The sequence below is a fragment of the Perca flavescens genome, chromosome 14 (genome assembly GCF_004354835.1).
Source record: "Perca flavescens isolate YP-PL-M2 chromosome 14, PFLA_1.0, whole genome shotgun sequence".
NCBI classification, from domain to species: Eukaryota; Metazoa; Chordata; class Actinopteri; order Perciformes; family Percidae; genus Perca; species Perca flavescens.
Window position 1 is genome coordinate 18,642,095 of NC_041344.1, and position 19,975 is coordinate 18,662,069.

Genomic DNA, 19,975 nt, shown 5'->3' on the forward strand with positions numbered 1-19,975 from the left:
GTGTGTGTGTGTGTGTGTGTGTGTGTGTGTGTGTGTGTGTGTGTGTGTGTGTGTGTGTGTGTGTGTGTGTGTGTGTGTGTGTGTGTGTGTGTGTGTGTGTGTGTGTGTGTGTGTGTGTGTGTGTGTGTGTGTGTGTGTGTGTGTGTGTGTGTGTGTGTGTGTGTGTGTGTGTGGTCAGACCTAAACATAATTACACACCTGCAGTCTGTTACACCTCTCCTTCACTTACGGTGAGCGCACATGTTGTTTCCCTGTCCCACTCCCCAATTATACATTGTTACACACAGCGACCCATGCGCACACACGTACAAACCTACAGTACTTGTGGTCAATAACTCTTTACAGGTCTTACTCATGCCTTGCACTAATGATGCTCATGAATATATCTTGTCATAATTACAGCCAGTGTGATATATAAATATATAAATAATATACTGTAAATAGGGTGTTGCGGTGTAGTCTACTTTTTTCAATTTACCAGTGACGGGACTAATGCTTGCTAGGAAGTTGTCTAGATAATCATAAAAAAACTGTACAGTTAGCAGAAAAAAACAGCTACAAACTGGGTTTGGAGTTTTGTTGCTGTTCCTTTTTTCACACAAATGGTTAAATTATAATCAGTGAAGGTCTTTATAAATATATGTAGTGTTATTAACAAAAAATGAAATTGCATTCATTTAGTCATCTGTCTTGTACCTTTTTTTTTCTCAAAAGGAAAAAAAAATAATTTCCAAACATTTTGGTTTCTATTTTTTAACATGATCTATTTCTTGCATTTTACTAATTCTTTTTTAGTGGTATCAGGCTAATGCCCAGTACTCCTCCCTGTAGCTAGACCCAAACTTCCAGAAATACTGGTTGTAAAAGCTCCAGAGGAGTCAGACACAATACAAAACAGTTTAAACAACTGTCTGCCCCTCCATAACATCTCCGTAACCTTGTGACGATATTGTAGGAACAGTGTAACAACTATCCGCTGGCACGATGGTGATTCATGAATAAATGAATTAACACATAAGGATGTAAATTGTATGATTTTTTTTTTTTTGCCGTGAACACTTAATTGCAGCCGAAAACATTTAAATGCAAGCATTTTACAGTACTGTTATGTAATGACCGAATAAATACTGAAATAAATTTGATAATTTATTATTGTCATCAGGATGTGTGTGTGTGTGGACCTCCTACAGTTTTTTTGTTTGGTTATTATAGGTTATGACTTACAGTTTTACCCTCCTCCACCCCTACCTCTCAACTTGGCATCGAATTTATAAAAAAGCTTTTTTTCTTTGGTCATCTCTGACCTTTAACCTGACTATTTTTCTGAAATAATTATTTGAATTTGATTAGATTCCATGTTTTCTTTCCTTCAGGGGTTTTAACAAAGCGTTCTTTTATAAACAAAATTTATAGATGGATTTTCAATGACTATTTTTAAAAAGTTATAAAATATTGGGTATTGGTATTAATTCCACTTATTCCTTTATGTTGCATGTAATTAGCATGATTCATTATTCACTGTGTGCTCCGATATGCTTCCGAAATGTTCTCATTATAATTATCATTACATTTGACCTTGAAATTTTGCTACAGATGGTTGCATTTTGTGACCTCTCCTCTGAATTGTAGTGGCTTTGGCCTATCCCATTTCTGTCCCCTAGCGGAGGAAAATGGGCCTACAGTGAGAAATTGAAAATAAGGATGAGCGCCATGTCTGATCATCCGCTTGTGGAATAGAGCGGACGGCAGAGCGAATATTTCCCGGGCCGGCGGTCCCGTCGGGGTTCCGTGTGAATCATGGCCGACAGCGCTGGGATTCAGCAAGGTTCGCCGGCCATCGGTGCATCGGGCCTGGTTCCGGCCGCTCCTGGAGCCGGGGGGACGGAGGGCTCGGGCGCCGCTGGAGGATCCGCACGTATCGCCGTGAAGAAGGCGCAACTCCGCTCGTCACCTCGGCCGAAGAAACTGGAAAAACTCGGAGTGTATTCATCCTGCAAAGTATGCAGATGGCTGACTTTTTAAACACAGCGGTTAACGGGGTTTATTCTTAATGAATCGTATTTCTTGGGCTTCGTTGCAATAGTTTACAAAATGCAAGCGCAGCAAAGGAAGCCATTGCCGCACTTCATTTTTTTTTCATTTTACATGCACGAAGCAAATATTGAAATAACTATATTAATAATCTAGTTAATCCAGGCGTTATTGTTGCAGGTCTGTTAAGCAGGGACCTTACAGCTGCACGCTGTCCACTGTATGTACAATGTTAATGTTTCTGTCTAGGTGGGGGGTCGGGGAACGTAAACATTGGCTTGGCGCTGGTACTTGGGAGTAGCTGGCTGTGTGCACAAGGGCTGCATCCCAGTGTGTGTATGCTCGTGCGCGGTCCACAGGCTTTCCACAGGAAATTATTCAGTGTCTCCGTGCCGTCTGTCAACGCACGGTGTTAAATAGAGTGGATTTTATTGGTTTTATGCAGTATATCATCCGCAGAGAGGGACGGGGTCTTTGTTTTGACAGGGTGACAGCTGCTGGAGGGGCGGAGTTTGTTGTTGTTTCAAGGCGCATGCTCAGTGCGGCAGCTCCAGCTGACGCTGACAGGCCTCTTCACCGCACCTCCTGATAACAGTACAGATTCAGTCATAACAAATCTCCATTAACATCAGCAGCATTGTCACGTTTTAAAATGTATGTATGCAGCTATGGCCCATTTACTCTATATTCAATTAATACAACATTACTAGGAAAATGGTTAGTGCCCATGCTGTTTACTTTCAAGCACTGCTAAATAGCAGATGTAGTATGCAAATGACAACAACTCCACCTGTCAGTCATGAAGCACCATAACCAACTTTACAAACAACAAATAATTTCAGAAAACAATTCATTTATGCTTGTTTCCTTAAAATATCACTAAAACCTGCATCAATTTAAAGCTACTCACTATGACAGCTGACTATAAATCATATGTTACACAGATAAGGGTGGTTAGTTTGATATAAGATGTTTACCCTCATCTGTATTCCTACTTGTACTCATTTAAACTGTGTTTTTCCTAGGCTGAGGGAGCCTGTAAGTGTAATGGCTGGAAAAGTCAGAACCCCCCTCCTACACCCCCACGAACTGACCAGCAGTCCAGCACAGTAAACCTGCAGGAGCCTTGTCGGAGCTGCTCTCACACCTTGGGTATGTCATTAAGTCTAGGAAAAAAGCTAGAGCTAATGATAATACTAAACAGTACAGAGTATGGAATAAGTTAATTCAATTTTATACTTTTTATTAATCCTCAGTGGGGAAATTACAATGTATACTCTGTTGTTCTTACACAGTTATTACACACACACACACATATGCTCAGGTCCTTTTACATGCACAAATGGAGCTCTGAGTGGTTGGGGGGGATCGGTGCCTTGCTCAAGAGCACCTTGGCAGTGCCCAGGAGGTGAACTGGCATCTCTCCAGCTACCAGTCCACACTATGGACTTCGGTCCGTACGGGGACTTAAATCAGTGACCCTCCGGTTCCCTAACCAACACCCTACGGACTGAGCTACTGCCAACCTAGTCTCGCAGCACGGGGGCCCAATGGTTGGCACTGTGGCCTTGCAGCAAGAAGGTTCTGGGTTCGAATCCAGGTCGTTGCGGGCCTTTCTGTGTGGAGTTTGTATGTTCTCCCCATGTTTGCGTGGGTTTCCTTTGGGTGCTCTGGTTTCCCCACCATCAAAAAACGCTGCCCTTGATCAAGGCACTTGAACCCCGGGCGCTGTAAAGGGCTGCCCACTGCTCCCTTGAGGGATGGGTTAAATGCAGAGAATGAATTTCGTTACGTGTATGTGACAATAAAGTACCTTTACCTAGTCCACATAGCATTCTGGGATGGGAGAAAAACGTGCTCTGGTTTATTGGCATTTCTTCAAACCAATCACAATCATCATGGGTGGCACTAAGCTCCACACGGAGCCGCTGCAAAATAGCCTTGGGTAGGAACTTGTTTTGTTGGAACGTGTACGTGCAAAAGTTTTTTTATTCATGCAAGAGAAAACTCAGATTGGACAGATAGTCTAGCTAGCTGTCTCAATCGTCTCAAACCGAGATCTGAGGAGCAGTGAACCATAGTCCTCATAAATCCACCGGAGTTTAGAATTCCAACACAAAGAAAGCGGAAGAAAACGGACATTGGCAAAATTTCCTGCGGCACCGGAGCAATCTCGGAAGTGGAACGTCGTGGATATAGACTACTGCCACCCCAAATATACAATAGATAGATAGATAGATAGACCATTTTAAGGTTTATTCTTTTCTTCCTAGGTGATCATGTGACCCATCTAGAAAATGTTTCAGAGGAGGAAATGAACAGACTTCTTGGTATTGTCCTGGATGTGGAGTATCTCTACACATGTGTTCACAAAGAGGAAGATGCTGACACTAAACAGGTCTACTTTTCCCTCTTCAAAGTAAGCCTCCACTTTTACAATCAAAATACACAAACAAGATTTACAACTGGGTATTGGGTACAAGTGAACATTTCCCTTTTTCTGCTTATTTTTCAGCTGTTGAGGAAATCCATCCTACAGATGGGTAAACCGACGTTAGAAGCACAGGAAAGTCCTCCGTTTGAAAAACCTAGCATCGAGCAGGTAATCAACTGCAATACAAAAGCAACACCATTCAACACAATTTCAGTGTTTCCACATTACCAGTTATTTATCTTCTCTTTTCTAAATAGGGGGTGAACAATTTTGTCCAGTACAAATTCAGCCACCTGCCATCTAAGGAACGTCAAACCATTATGGAGCTGGCCAAGATGTTTCTCAACCAGATCAACTACTGGCAGCTGGAGACGCCCTCCCAGAGACGCCAGAGGGTTCCCAATGATGATGCAGCTGGATACAAAGCCAACTACACCAGGTAGCAGCACTACCAGATGTCCTGCCAGATATCCTGTTAAACATGCATCACACCTGTTTACTGTCATAGTTATTTCTGTGGTGTGCTCGTTATAGATGGCTCTGCTACTGCAATGTGCCTCAGTTCTGCGACAGTCTACCACGCTACGATACCACTCAGATCTTCGGCCGCACACTGTTGCGTTCGGTGTTCACTGTGATGAGAAAACAACTGCTGGAGCAGGCCAGACAGGAAAAGGACAAGCTGCCGCCTGAGAAACGCACACTCATTCTCACACACTTTCCCAAGTACGAGATCACACACAAAGAAATATACCAGACACTTAATTATATATTCAGACTAAACATATAATTAACCACACAGCAGAGACACTCATGCATGCACATTTTCAATATCAAACCACACAGTAACCACATATGCTTGCTTGACAACCTTTTTTTTAACGTTAAAGTTTAAAGTTGTGGTTGTTTTGTTTTCTTTGGCTCAGGTTCCTGTCTATGCTGGAGGAGGAGGTGTACAGCCATAGTTCTCCAATCTGGAGCCATGACTTCTTGGCAGGAGCCCCAGCAGGGCAGATACCTATCCATACAGGTAACACACACCCTCACAGTCATAACAGAAACACACACCCTCACAGACACACCCTTCAAGCTGGCTTCTTGACACTAATGTCTTTAAGAATATGATAATAAAAACATGTTCCCACAGTATTACTAATGTCCTCTCTGTTTCTCTGTAGTTATCAGTGCGCCCCCTGTGGCCAGGCCATTGTACTACAGCACTAGTCCTGTGTCAGTAGACCCGTCCACCTGTGGCAGTGTCAGTCCTGCCAGGAAAACAGCTTCTGTACTTGAACCAAATCCAGGTATTACAGTTAAACTGGTAACTACCCATAAGGTTACAATGATTCCACATTACATCTCACAGTAAACAGTGAGCACTAAGGGAAAGTTAGCTTTGTGTTACCATGTTGGTTTGATTGTGGCATTTGCACCTGAGCCTCCTTAGCTAACATAGATTCATCGTCTCCATCTGACTACTTATTTCTATCAATTGCTTTAAAGAAATGTTGTTTTAAAATGAAATGTCCCATAGGTACAGCTAACACATACTCAAATTTGAATGTTGGCCTTAAAGCTGTATCAAGAAATAGAAGTGAAAAACCCCTAGAACTGCTACTAACATTATTATGTTAATATATCAGTTTTCCCAATATGCATAGGCAACAATTGGAGATGAACCCATAGTAAGCTAACCTTAAATGTTGGGTAACTTCTTGTTTAGATTTGGATGTAATGAGAAAGATATGATAAAACTTGATTTATCCCGAGGCAAATTGCTGTGCAGCAGTTGCAATACAAAGTGGGAAGAGTGCAAATATAAAAGATAACAGTACCTTCCTCTGTGTCCATGCATTATAACAGTTGGAGAAAAGCGTAAACCATCAGAACCTCTCCCCCATGAGGAAAACAAGAGACCCAGGGTGGTGGGCGACATCCCCATGGAGCTCATCAATGAAGTCATGGCAACCATCACCGACCCTGCCGCCATTCCAGAGGTAACCAGTTCCCTTTTGGCTTACAGTTAGAGTTGGGTATTGACATTTTTTATTTTGTATGCCCAAAGTATAGTTGGTGAAAGTCATATCAAGTTTATAGAGGAAAATAATGTTCTTCATTTTGCAAGAAAAACACAACATATGTTTGACTACATTTGAATATCTTACTCCTGTTAATGATCCAAGATAATTTAAGTAATAGTGACGTGTAGTAGTAAGGAGTGGTGTGTAGTAATCTGTTCACACTTGATGATGACAGGGTCTATTAATACCTCTGATAAGGACAGGGATGTTAGGAACAAAGGTGCTCATCATTATTTGAAACCTTCCTTCCTGTGCAGACCAGTCTGCTGTCAGCTCACTCTGCACGCGATGAAGCTGCCCGTCTAGAGGAGCGCAGGGGGGTAATTGAATTCCACGTTATCGGTAACTCCCTAAACCAGAAGCCTAATAAGAGGATCTTGATGTGGCTCGTCGGCCTTCAGAATGTTTTCTCTCACCAGCTGCCCCGCATGCCTAAGGAGTACATCACGCGGCTGGTCTTTGATCCGTGAGTGCAACCGTACTTTATCATCACTCATCACGAGATGTAGCGGAGGCACATTCGGACTAAAATTCATCTCTTTTTTTTTTTTTTTGACAGGAAGCACAAGACCCTGTCCCTAATCAAAGATGGCCGTGTGATCGGAGGGATCTGCTTTCGGATGTTTCCATCGCAGGGCTTTACAGAAATCGTCTTTTGTGCCGTCACCTCCAACGAACAGGTCAAGGTAATAGCACTTCCTGTTTGACAGCTTGATGAATTCATGCTATCTGATTAGTCAGTTTTGACCGTTGCCTTTTTTTTTTGGATGTGTGGCTTTAGGGTTATGGGACCCATTTAATGAACCACCTGAAGGAATATCACATAAAACATGAAATCCTCAACTTCCTTACTTATGCTGATGAGTATGCCATCGGCTATTTCAAGAAACAGGTAACATGTTATGTCCATTAACGTGCATGGTACATGCTTATAATTCTATGGTTACTTTGGTCACACGATGCAATATTCTCTCACTTCCCCTTCTCTCCTGAACCTCTTCAGCGTGTACACATAAAAACCTTTACATGATCTGCAAAAACAGAAGAACCATTTGATTTAATTTCACTTGTTTCCAGTGTTAATCAACTTGTTTTAATATATTGTATGGAAGTTTGCTATTTTTGATACTGCTGCAATCTGCAATCTTGTTTTACGCTACTAACCAACATTTCTACAAGTACAATTACTACCGCTTGGCAGCATTTGTACTGTTTTCACTTACTTTAACTTTTCATTTTTTTGGTGTTAGGGTGTCATAATGAATATAAATACGAAATTACATGTGTGATGTTTTTTAGTGGGCTCATTTTTGTAGTGATATAAGTACTGCTGCAAGAAAACAGAAATCTCCTCCCTTTCAGGGTTTCTCAAAGGACATCAAGGTTCCCAAGGCCAAATATGTGGGCTACATCAAGGACTATGAAGGAGCCACACTCATGGGCTGTGAACTCAACCCCAGCATTCCCTACACAGAGTTTTCTGTCATTATCAAGAAGCAGAAGGAGGTGTGTTTTTTTGCGTTCAAATCAAGTTTAAATGCCTCCTTTTCTATTTTTGTCCCTGCACTCACTATATTTTAATCTTATTTGTCTCCCTCAGATCATCAAGAAGTTGATAGAGAGGAAGCAGGCTCAGATCAGAAAAGTCTATCCGGGGCTTTCCTGTTTCAAGGAAGGAGTTCGGCAGATTCCCATTGAGAGCATTCCTGGCATACGTAGGTTACTTACAGTATTGACATTACAGTATGCAGTATATCTTTCTCTTACATTATTTGTATTTAACATTTATGGGTGTATTTTGTATGACTTATGAGGTTTCTTTATATTAACAGGTGAAACTGGCTGGAAGCCTGTGGGCAAAGGGTAAGTGTGACTCTACTGCAGAATGCCTTTTCTATTGCTTCACACAATGACTTGGCTTATGTCAAACTTCATGTTGTTATCTGTTTCTTATTGTACTTGTAGAAAGGAACTGAAGGACCCAGATCAACTGTACAGTACTCTGAAGACCATCCTCCAGCATGTGAAGGTGAGGGACAGACACACACATACACATGCAGTGTTCCTCTAACACAGTGGTCTTCAATGTTTTTTAAGCCACGGACCCCTTAACTGAGAGAGACGGATCAGGGACCCCCTACTACATATATTGTATAAAATGAACTTGCATATTAAACTGGGCCTGCAATAACGTGTGGGCATCCTTTTTACATACCTTTTTAGTACATAGAATACTAAGCCAATAATATGTTGGATTCATGTTAAGACATTTTAATTTTTGAAAAAACTTTCAAAACATTATACAAATTATTATACATTATACCATAATTTGGTGGCCCCCCTGCAGTAACTTTGAGGACCCCCTAGGGGTGCCGGAGCCCCTGTTGAAGAGCTCTGCTCTAATACATATAGTACACAAACTTTATTCTTACCAGACTGTTTTTTATGTCTTAGAGTCACCCAAACGGCTGGCCTTTCATGGAGCCAGTGAAGAAAACAGAGGCTCCTGGGTACTACCAAGTCATTCGCTTCCCCATGGGTATGTATACTGTATCTGACAAAGGAGCAGACGATTTAATAGGCAGGCCTAATTATTTACAATAATGAATGATAAAATACTAATGAGGAGTAAGGCATTGCAGAAGAGGTTAAAGGACACATCATCAGTGCAGAGGCATGCTGGGTTTGAGGCTTTTTTCTGGCTGAAGCTTGGTCTCCATAAGAGGAATATTTTTCTTCAGTATTTGTGTACCATGCTCCAATTTTTTTATTCCATTCAAAAATAGTTTGCACTGTATTTTGAATTTTAAGATTTAACAGCTACAGTGCATCACATTTAGCACAATTCAGTTGCCCTTACTCATAGTTGCTACCCAAGTGCCAGTCATATCAGATGAAGAATGAAGTGTGCATAAAGAGAGGAGCTCTTGGTTTGGTAGCATACATATACAACTGACAGTCAAAAATTCAAAAGCAGTGTAAATTATAGACTTCACATTTTTTCTCCTCACAGACCTTAAGACAATGAGCGAGCGCCTGAAGAGCAGGTACTACACAACACGCAAGTTGTTCATGGCTGACATGCAGCGCATCTTCACCAACTGTCGTGAATACAACCCTCCAGAGAGCGAGTACTACAAGTGTGCCAACTTACTTGAGAAATTCTTCTACACTAAGATCAAAGAAGCAGGCCTCATCGAGAAGTAAAAGAGAGGAAGAAGAAGTTTCTCAACACCTTAACAAAAGATGAGACTCGCACTATAAATGGTTAAGGTTAGGTCATGGGTAATGCAGAAGACAGCTATATGCATGAAGAAGTTAAGAACAGGACTACTGATACTGGAGCGATTAGGTTTCAGAAACCCATATCTTAAAAGGTGGAAACGGGTCTTACATCAGCACTCTTTTTATGTTTGATGCATGCCGGCCCAGATCCTGAATCAGTAGCTTAGACTGATATAAACACTGAAAGATAGGCCACAAGGGAAGGCCTCATTGAAGGCCTGTGAGACTGTTGCTAACATTAAGCAAAAGAAGCATTGCGTCTTCATATTTCATCACATATCCCAAAGTCCCATGGAAAAACAGGACAGTGGAAGGCGTAATAGTGATACTTATTAAACAGGGCTGAAAACTTCCGTTATTATTTGTGTGTTAGACGTTGAAAGGCGACACAGAATGACAGCTGATTGGAGATTCACCATACACCTTACTTTGTCTCTCTCCCTCGTTTCTCTCCTTTCTTTTCATACTTTCATCCCCTGCCTTTTTTAATGTCTGCCTAATTCCTCTCAGTTGACTCAGGTAGAGTTGTCAGGAGCAGTAACCACATCTACATTGTTTTAAGTCATTACACAAGTGTTACCTGTGAGGAATGTGACTGAGTTCAGATTTTCCTGTCTACTTTACTTTATTCCTGTGAGCAAAGTTTGTCTATGATGAGTTCATCCTGCCAAAAGAGGAATACATACTTTAAATTTGTACAGATTTGAATTATTTTAAAGCACTTATTTCCACTGTATATTTTAAATGTGTATATAACATATATTTTCTGTTTCAGAACAAAAAAAGAATCTCTTTTTTCCCTATTAGCCGCATAGGGCAGTTTGACTATCGAAATGCACTTTTATTTTTCCAAGTATTAGTTAATAACAGCATCTTCTTTTCTTCAGAATTTGTTTTAGGTATAAATTATCGCTGTTGACTAAGGACTAATTCAATTATCTGAAGTTTATTCTTATTTATGTTCTGTAATTTAAAAGAATTATGCTTAAGACAAGGTCTTAATTTATTCTTTTTTTTGTCCTGCAGATGGAGATTGATAACTTTATACTTTGGAGATAAATGAAAAGATCGTGCAATACTATGTAGTTTTGCTGTTTTGTAAAAAGGTGTTTGTACTTTTCAAACTTTAGGAAAAAAATAAATTTTGTAATATGTCTGGAAAAAATATTTCATGCTCTTTGTACAACTGGTTTTAATTACATAGTATTAGCCTATTTTATAGACTGAATAAAACAGAAGTGAGGCTAATTTAGTGTCTGTTGTTTTTTAACTCAAGGATGTCAAAGGTTTTCACTTGCAAACATGACATGACGCAGCTCTTTACTAGCCTTTCAGGTCTGATAAGGGCTTGAAATTGTAATAGTATATTCTACCATAAAACATGTCCTAGTATAGTATGCCATCAAAAAGGTCATAAAAAGTCATAGTATAGTATGTCATAAAAAAATCATAGTATAGTAAAGAGTCAGTGTGTAATATATTTCTTTTTAATGTATTTTTTTTATTAAAAAAATTAAAAAGTCATCCTATAATATGCTATGAAAATGTCATAATATACTATGTTGTAAAAAAAAAAAAGTCATAATGAAGTATGTCATATAAAGTCATAGTATAGTATGTGATTCAAAGTCATAGTATGTCATACAAAGTCATACAGTAGTATAGTACCGGTATGTGATAAAAAGTCATAGTATAGTATGTCATAATATAGTATGTTGAAAAAAATGATAAAGAAGTCATAGTCTAGTATGTTCAAAAAAGTCATAGTATGGTATGTCATACAAAATCATACAGTAGTGTAGTATGTCGAAAACAAAATCATAGTATAGTATGTAAAAAAACAAAAAAACATTTAAAAATCATAGTATGGTAAGTCGCAAAAAAGTGATTACGAAGTCATGGTATATTATGTCCCTCTCCGTGAACCATCACCTTATCGTGGTGGAGAGGTTTGTGTGTCTCTGTGAACCTGAGGGCTGTGTTGTCTGGAGCTTTGTGCTCCTGGTAGGGTCTCCCAAGGCAAAGTGGTCTCAGGTGAGGGGCCAGACAAAGAATGGTTCAAAAACCCCAATGAATAAGCTAGGCAGAGATGGAGTGACCCTGCCCGGAGGAAGCCGGGGCCCCGCCTGGAGCCAGGCCCAGACGGCGGGCTCGCCGGCCGAGCGCCTGGTGGCGGGTTTGCCACGGAGCCCGCCGGGCACAGCCCGAACAAGCTACGTGGCTCCCATCTCTCCAGCCCATGGGCCCACCACCTGTGGGAGGAACCGTTGGGGTTGGGTGCGATGCCACATGGGTGGCAGTGAAGGTCAGGGGCCTCGGCGGACCAGACCCGGGCGGCAGACGCTGGCTCTGGGGGCGTGGAACGTCACCTCTCTGTGGGGAAGGAACCGAACTGGTGCGGGAGGTGGAGTGCTACCGTTAGATCTGGTGGGGCTTACCTCACGCACAGTCTTGGTTCTGGAACCATACTCCTGGATAGGGGTTGGACTCTTTTCTTCTCCGGAGTTGCCCAAGGTGTGAGGCGCCGGGCGGGTGTGGGGATACTCACAAGCCCCCGGCTGAGCGCCGCTGTGTTGGAGTTTACCCCGGTGGACGAGAGGGTCGCCTCCCTACGCCTGCGGGTTGTGGGGAAAACTCTGACTGTTGTTTGTGCATATGCACCAAACAGGAGTTCGGAGTATTCGGCCTTCTTGGAGACCTTGACTGGAGTCCTGCATGGGGCTCCAGTGGGGGACTCCATTGTTCTGCTGGGGGACTTCAACGCACACGTGGGCAATGATGGAGACACCTGGAGAGGCGTGATTGGGAGGAACGGCCTCCCTGATCTAAACCAGAGTGGTTGTTTGTTGTTGGACTTCTGTGCTAGTCATGGATTGTCTATAACCAACACCATGTTCGAACATAGGGATGCTCATAAGTGTACCTGGTACCAGAGCACCCTAGGCCGAAGGTCAATGATCGATTTCATAATCGTTTCATCTGATCTGAGGCCGTATGTTTTGGACACTGGGTGAAGAGAGGGGCAGAGCTGTCAACCGATCACCATCTGGTGGTGAGTTGGGTCAGAGGGTGGGGAAGACTCTGGACAGACCTGGTAAGCCCAAACGTGTAGTGCGGGTAAATTGGGAACGCCTGGAGGAGGCCCCTGTCCAAAAGACTTTCAACTCACACCTCCGGGCGGAGCTTTTCGTGCATCCCTGTGGAGGCTGGGGGCATTGAACCCGAGGGACAATGTTCAAAGTTTCCATTGCTGAAGCTGCGGCGAGGAGCTGTGGTCTTAGGGTCTTAGGTGCCTCAAGGGGCGGTAACCCACGAACACCGTGGTGGACACCGGTGGTCAGGGAAGCCGTCCGACTGAAGAAGGAGTCTTTTCGGGATATGTTATCCCAGAGGACTCGGAGGCGGTTGCAGGGTACCGGCGGGCCCGGCGGGCTGCAGCCTCTGCCGTGAAAGAGGCAAAGCAGCGGGTGTGGGAGAAGTTTGGAGAAGACATGGAGAAGGACTTTCGGTCGGCACCAAAGTGCTTCTGGAAAACTGTTCGCAACCTCAGGAGGGGGAAGCGGGGAACCATCCAAGCTGTGTACAGTAAGGATGGGACACTGTTGACCTCAACTGAGGAGGTAATAGGGCGGTGGAAGGAGCACTTTGAGGAACTCCTGAATCCGACTAATACGCCCTCTATGTTAGAGGCAGAGCTGGAGGATAACGGGGGATTGTCGTCGATTTCCCAGGCGGAAGTCACTGATGTAGTCAAACAACTCCACAGTGGCAAAGCCCCGGGGATTGATGAGATCCATCCAGAAATGCTCAAGGCTCTGGGTGTGGAGGGGCTGTCCTGGTTGACACGCCTCTTCAACATTGCGTGGAAGTCTGGGACGGTGCCAAGGGAGTGGCAGACTGGGGTGGTGGTTCCCCTTTTTAAAAAGGGAGACCAGAGGGTGTGTGCCAATTATAGGGGTATCATACTTCTCAGCCTCCCTGGTAAAGTCTACTCCAAGGTGCTGGAAAGGAGGGTTCGGCCGATAGTCGAACCTCGGGTTGAGGAGGAACAATGCGGATTCCGTCCTGGTCGTGGAACAACGGACCAGCTCTTCACTCTCGCAAGGATCCTGGAGGGAGCCTGGGAGTATGCCCAACTGGTCTACATGTGTTTTGTGGATTTGGAGAAGGCGTATGACCGGGTCCCCCGGGAGATACTGTGGGAGGTGCTGCGGGAGTATGGGGTGAGGGGGTCTCTACTCAGGGCCATCCAATCTCTGTATGACCAAAGTGAGAGCTGTGTCCGGGTTCTCGGTAGTAAGTTGGACTCGTTTCAGGTGAGGGTTGGCCTCCGCCAGGGCTGCGCTTTGTCACCAATCCTGTTTGTAATATTTATAGACAGGATATCGAGGCATAGTCGGGGTGGGGAGGGGTTGCAGTTTGGTGGGCTGGGGATCTCATCGCTGCTCTTTGCAGATGATGTGGTCCTGATGGCATCATTGGCCTGCGACCTTCAGCACTCACTGGATCGGTTCGCAACCGAGTGTGAAGCGGTTGGGATGAGGATCAGCACCTCTAAATCTGAGGCCATGGTTCTCAGCAGGAAACCGATGGAATGCCTTCTCCAGGTAGGGAATGAGTCCTTACCCCAAGTGAAGGAGTTCAAGTACCTTGGGATTTTGTTCGCGAGTGAGGGGACAATGGAGCGGGAGATTGGTCGGAGAATCGGCGCAGCGGGTGCGGTATTGCATTCAATCTATCGCACCGCTAGATTTAAAAGAGAGCTTAGCCAGAAGGCAAAGCTCTCGATCTACCGGTCAGTTTTCGTTCCTACCCTCACCTATGGTCATGAAGGCTGACCGAAAGAACGAGATCCAGGGTACAAGCGGCCGAAATGGGTTTCCTCAGGAGGGTGGCTGGCGTCTCCCTTAGAGATAGGGTGAGAAGCTTAGTCATCCGTGAGGAGCTCGGAGTAGAGCCGCTGCTCCTTTGCGTCGAAAGGAGTCAGTTGAGGTGGTTCGGGCATCTGGTAAGGATGAAAAAAAAATCATAGTATTGCATGTCGAAAAGTATGTCAAAAAAACGTCATAAAAACACCCAGCCCCGACCAGAATTGAACATGGGTCAGAGTCTGCTGTGACTACTTGCTAGTTGCCTGTTGGAGCAGTGCTAAACAACAACAAAATCATTCTAAAGAATGCATAAAAAAGCCATACTATAGTATGTCAAAAAAAAAGTGATAAAAAGTCACAGTATAATATGTTGAAAAACGTCATAAAAAGCCATAGTATATGTCAAAAAACGTGATGAAAAGCCATTGTATGTATGTCAAAAAAACTTGATAAAAAAGCCATAGTATAGTATGTAGAAAAAGTGATAAAAAAGCCATAGTATGGTATGTCGAAAAAGTTGTATGTCAAAAAAAGTCATGTTATAGTATGTCGAAAAGAGTGATAAAAAAAAGCCATAGTATAGCATGTCATAAAAAGTCGTATGTCATATAAAAAGTCATTGCATAAAAAAGGTATAGTATAGTAAAAAAAAGCCATAATATGTTGAAAAAGTGATTTAAAAAAAGCCATAGTATAGTATGTCGAAAAAGTTGTATGACAAAAAAAGTCATATTATAGTATGTCAAAAAAGTGATTATAAAAAAGACATAGTATAGTATGTCGAAAATAAGTGATAAAAAAGCCATAGTAAAGTATGTCGAAAAAGTGATAAAGAAGCCATAGTATGGTATGTTGAAAACGTTGTATGTTGAAAAAAGTAATATTATAGTATGTCAAAAAAGTGATAAAACAGTCATAGTATAGTATGTCGAAAAAGTGATAAAAAAGCCATAGTATAGTATGTCGAAAATAAGTGATAAAGAAGCCATAGTATAGTATGTCGAAATAAGTGATAAAGAAGCCATAGTACAGTATGTCGAAAAAGTGATTTAAAAAAATCCATAGTATAGTATGTCGAAAATAAGTGATAAAGAAGCCATAGTATAGTATGTCGAAATAAGTGATAAAGAAGCCATAATATAGTATATCAAAAAAGTTGTATGTTGAAAAAAGTAATATTATAGTATGTCGAAAAAGTTATAAAACAGTCATAGTATAGTATGTCGAAAAAGTGATAAAAAAGCCATAGTATAGTATGTTGAAAAAGTTGTATGTCAAAAAAAGTCACATTATAGTATGTCGAAAAGAGTCATATTATAGTACGTCGAAAAAAGTGATAAAAAAAAGCCATAGTATAGTATGTCGAAAATAAGTGATAAAAAAGCCATAGTATAGTATGTCGAAAATAAGTGATAAAGAAGCCATAGTACAATATGTCGAAAAAGTTGTATGTCGAAAAAAGTTGTAGTATATTGTGTCAAAAATAGTAATATTATAGTATGTCGAAAAAATGACAAAAAAGCCACAGTGTAGTATGTTGAGTCATGTTATAGTATGTCAAAAAAGTGATTTAAAAAAAGCCATAGTATAGTATGTCAAAAAAAGTGATAAAAAAAGCCATAGTATAGTATATCGAAAAAGTTGTATGTTGAAAAAAGTAATATTATAGTATGTTGGAGAAAAGTGATAATAACCAACATAGCCATAGTATAGTATGTCGAAAAAGTTGTGTGTAAAAAAAGTCATATTATAGTATGTAGAAAAAGTGATTATAAAAAATGTTGAAAAAGTGATAAAGAAGCCATAGTAGAGTATGTTGAAAATAAGTGATAAAGAAGCCATAGTATGTCAAAAAAGTGATAAAAAAAGCCATAGTATATCGAAAAAGCCTTACATCAATACTTTATTAAGAGACTGAGAAGCCTGGGATTGAACAGCCAACCCTGGGATCTTGAGACTACTATTTTACCTAGCAGTAAGTAAGTCACCAATACAATATGTGAAAGACAGCCATAGTACAGTATGTTGAAAAACGTGATTTAAAAAAAAAGCCATAGTATAGCATGTCAAAAAAGTGATAAAAAAAGCCATAGTATAGTATGTCAAAAATAAGTGATGAAGAAGCCATATTATAGTATGTCGAAAAAGTTATTATAAAAAAGCCATTGTATAGTATGTTGAAAATAAGTGATAAAAACGCCATAGTATAGTATGTCGAAAAAGTGATTATAAAAAAGCCATGGTATAGTATGTCGAAAATAAGTGATAAAAACGCCATAGTATAGTATGTCGAAAATAAGTGATAAAGAAGCCATAGTTTAGTATGTCAAAATAAGTGATAAAAAAGCCATAGTATAGTATGTCAAAAATAAGTGCTGAAGAAGCCATATTATAGTATGTAGAAAAAGTGATTATAAAAAAGGCATGGTATAGTATGTCGAAAATAAGTGATAAAGAAGCCATAGTATGTCTAAATAAGTGATAAAAAGCCATAGTATAGTATGTCGAAAATAAGTGATGAAAAAGCCATAGTATAGCATGTCAAAAAAGTGATAAAAAAGCCATAGTATAGTATGTCGAAAATAAGTGATAAAGAAGCCATAGTATAGTATGTCGAAAAAGTGATAAAGAAACCATAGTATGGTATGTTGAAAACGTTGTATGTTGAAAAAAGTAATATTATAGTATGTTGAAAAAGTGATAAAACAGTCATAGTATAGTATGTCGAAAAAGTGATAAAGAAGCCATAGTATAGTATGTCGAAAAAGTTGTATGTCGAAAAAAAGTTGTAGTATATTGTGTCGAAAATAGTAATATGATAGTATGTCGAAAAAATGATAAAAAAGCCATAGTGTAGTATGTTGAAAAAAGTCATGTTATAGTATGTCAAAAAAGTGATTTAAAAAAAGCCATAGTATAGTATGTCAAAAAAAGTGAAGAAAAAGCCATAGTATAGTATATCGAAAAAGTTGTATGTTGAAAAAAGTAATATTATAGTATGTTGGAGAAAAGTGATAATAACCAACATAGCCATAGTATAGTATGTCGAAAAAGTCATAATATAGCATGTCATATAAAAAGTCATAGCATAGTATGTGATAAAAAAGGTATAGTATAGTAAAAAAAGCCATAGTATAGTATGTCGAAAAAGTTGTGTGTAAAAAAAGTCACATTATAGTATGTCGAAAAGAGTCATATTATAGTATGTCGAAAAAGCCTTAGTATAGTATGTCATATAAAAAGTTATAGCATAGTATGTGATAAAAAAGGTATAGTATAGTAAATAAAAGCCATATGTCGAAAAAGTGATTATAAAAAATTTTGAAAAAGTGATAAAGAAGCCATAGTATAGTATGTCGAAAAAGTTGTATGTCCAAAAAAGTTGTAGTATATTGTGTCGAAAATAGTAATATTATAGTATGTCGAAAAAATGATAAAAAAGCCATAGTGTAGTATGTTGAAAAAAGTCATGTTATAGTATGTCAAAAAAGTGATTTAAAAAAAGCCATAGTATAGTATGTCAAAAAAAGTGAAGAAAAAGCCATAGTATAGTATATCGAAAAAGTTGTATGTTGAAAAAAGTAATATTATAGTATGTTGGAGAAAAGTGATAATAACCAACATAGCCATAGTATAGTATGTCGAAAAAGTCATAATATAGCATGTCATATAAAAAGTCATAGCATAGTATGTGATAAAAAAGGTATAGTATAGTAAATAAAAGCCATATGTTGAAAAAGTTGTGTGTAAAAAAAGTGATATTATAGTATGTCGAAAAAGTGATTATAAAAACTTTTGAAAAAGTGATAAAGAAGCCATAGTATAGTATGTCGAAAAAGTTGTATGTCGAAAAAAGTTGTAGTATATTGTGTCGAAAATAGTAATATTATAGTATGTCGAAAAAATGATAAAAAAGCCATAGTGTAGTATGTTGAAAAAAGTCATGTTATAGTATGTCAAAAAAGTGATTTAAAAAAAGCCATAGTATAGTATGTCAAAAAAAGTGAAGAAAAAGCCATAGTAGTAGCTCAAAAATGCCATAGCATAGTATGTCAAAAAAGTGAAGAAAAAGCCATAGTAGTAGCTCAAAAATGCCATAGCATAGTATGTCAAAAAAAGTAAAGAAAAGGCAAAGTATTGTATGTCGAAAAAGCTATCGTATAGTATGTCTAAAAATGTGATGAAAAAGTCACAGGATAGTATGGAGAAAAACGTGATGAAAAACCATAGTATAGTATGTAAAAAAATTGTGTAAGAAAGCCTTAGTATAGTATGTTGAAAAAATGCATAAAAAGCCATAGTATAGTAAATCAAAAAAAGTGATAAAAAAAACATAGTATAGTTTGTCAAAAAAGTGATAAAACAGCCATAGTATAGTATGTCGAAAATAAGTGATAAAAAAGCCATAGTATAGTACTTCTCCGTGAACCATCACCTTATCGTGGTGGAGAGGTTTGTGTGTCTCTGTGAACCTGAGGGCTGTGTTGTCTGGAGCTTTGTGCTCCTGGTAGGGTCTCCCAAGGCAAAGTGGTCTCAGGTGAGGGGCCAGACAAAGAATGGTTCAAAAACCCCAATGAAGAAGCAAGGTAGAGATGGAGTGACCCTGCCCGGAGGAAGCCCGGGCCCCCCCTGAGCCAGGCCCAGACGGGCGGGCTCGCCGGCGAGCGCCTGGTGGCCGGGTTTGCCACGGAGCCCGCCGGGCACAGCCCGAACAAGCTACGTGGCTCCCATCTCCAGCCCATGGGCCCACCACCTGTGGGAGGAACCGTTGGGGTCGGGTGCGATGCCACATGGGTGGCAGTGAAGGTCAGGGGCCTCGACGGACCAGACCCGGGCGGCAGACGCTGGCTCTGGGGACGTGGAACGCCACCTCTCTGTGGGGGGAAGGAGCCGGAACTGGTGCGGGAGGTGGAGCGCCACCGGTTAGATCTGGTGGGGCTTACCTCACGCACAGTCTCGGTTCTGGAACCATACTCCTGGATAGGGGTTGGACTCTTTTCTTCTCCGGAGTTGCCCAGGGTGTGAGGCGCCGGGCGGGTGTGGGGATACTCACAAGCCCCGGCTGAGCGCCGCTGTGTTGGAGTTTACCCCGTGGACGAGAGGGTCGCCTCCCCACGCCTGCGGGTTGTGGGGGGAAAACTCTGACTGTTGTTTGTGCATATGCACCAAACAGGAGTTCGGAGTATTCGGCCTTCTTGAGACCTTGACTGGAGTCCTGCATGGGGCTCCAGTGGGGGACTCCATTGTTCTGCTGGGGGACTTCAACGCACACG

At 40.9% G+C, this 19,975-nt stretch overlaps 1 protein-coding gene across 1 annotated transcript; it reads left to right on the forward strand.

Moving 5' to 3' along the window:
• The first annotated feature begins 1,596 nt into the window (after positions 1–1,596).
• Positions 1,597–11,079, forward strand: kat2b (K(lysine) acetyltransferase 2B). The gene is made up of 18 exons (XM_028597365.1): positions 1,597–1,998; positions 3,057–3,183; positions 4,305–4,450; positions 4,547–4,633; positions 4,723–4,904; positions 5,000–5,191; positions 5,392–5,495; positions 5,644–5,769; positions 6,329–6,462; positions 6,804–7,012; positions 7,106–7,232; positions 7,328–7,438; positions 7,909–8,052; positions 8,147–8,261; positions 8,379–8,409; positions 8,512–8,575; positions 9,001–9,085; positions 9,560–11,079. Exons 1-18 carry the CDS (start codon positions 1,798–1,800, stop codon positions 9,751–9,753), a joined length of 2,379 nt encoding a protein of 792 aa, XP_028453166.1. The 5' UTR covers positions 1,597–1,797; the 3' UTR covers positions 9,754–11,079.
• Positions 11,080–19,975: the final 8,896 nt, after the last annotated feature.

Coding starts and splice junctions, on each gene's coding strand:
- kat2b (XM_028597365.1), top strand. CDS start 1,798: ATGGCCGACAGCGCTGGGATTCAGCAAGGTTCGCCGGCCATCGGTGCA. Junction 5,192..5,391: donor ATTCTCACACACTTTCCCAA/GTACGAGATCAC, acceptor TCTTTGGCTCAG/GTTCCTGTCTATGCTGGAGG. Junction 5,496..5,643: donor GCAGATACCTATCCATACAG/GTAACACACACC, acceptor GTTTCTCTGTAG/TTATCAGTGCGCCCCCTGTG.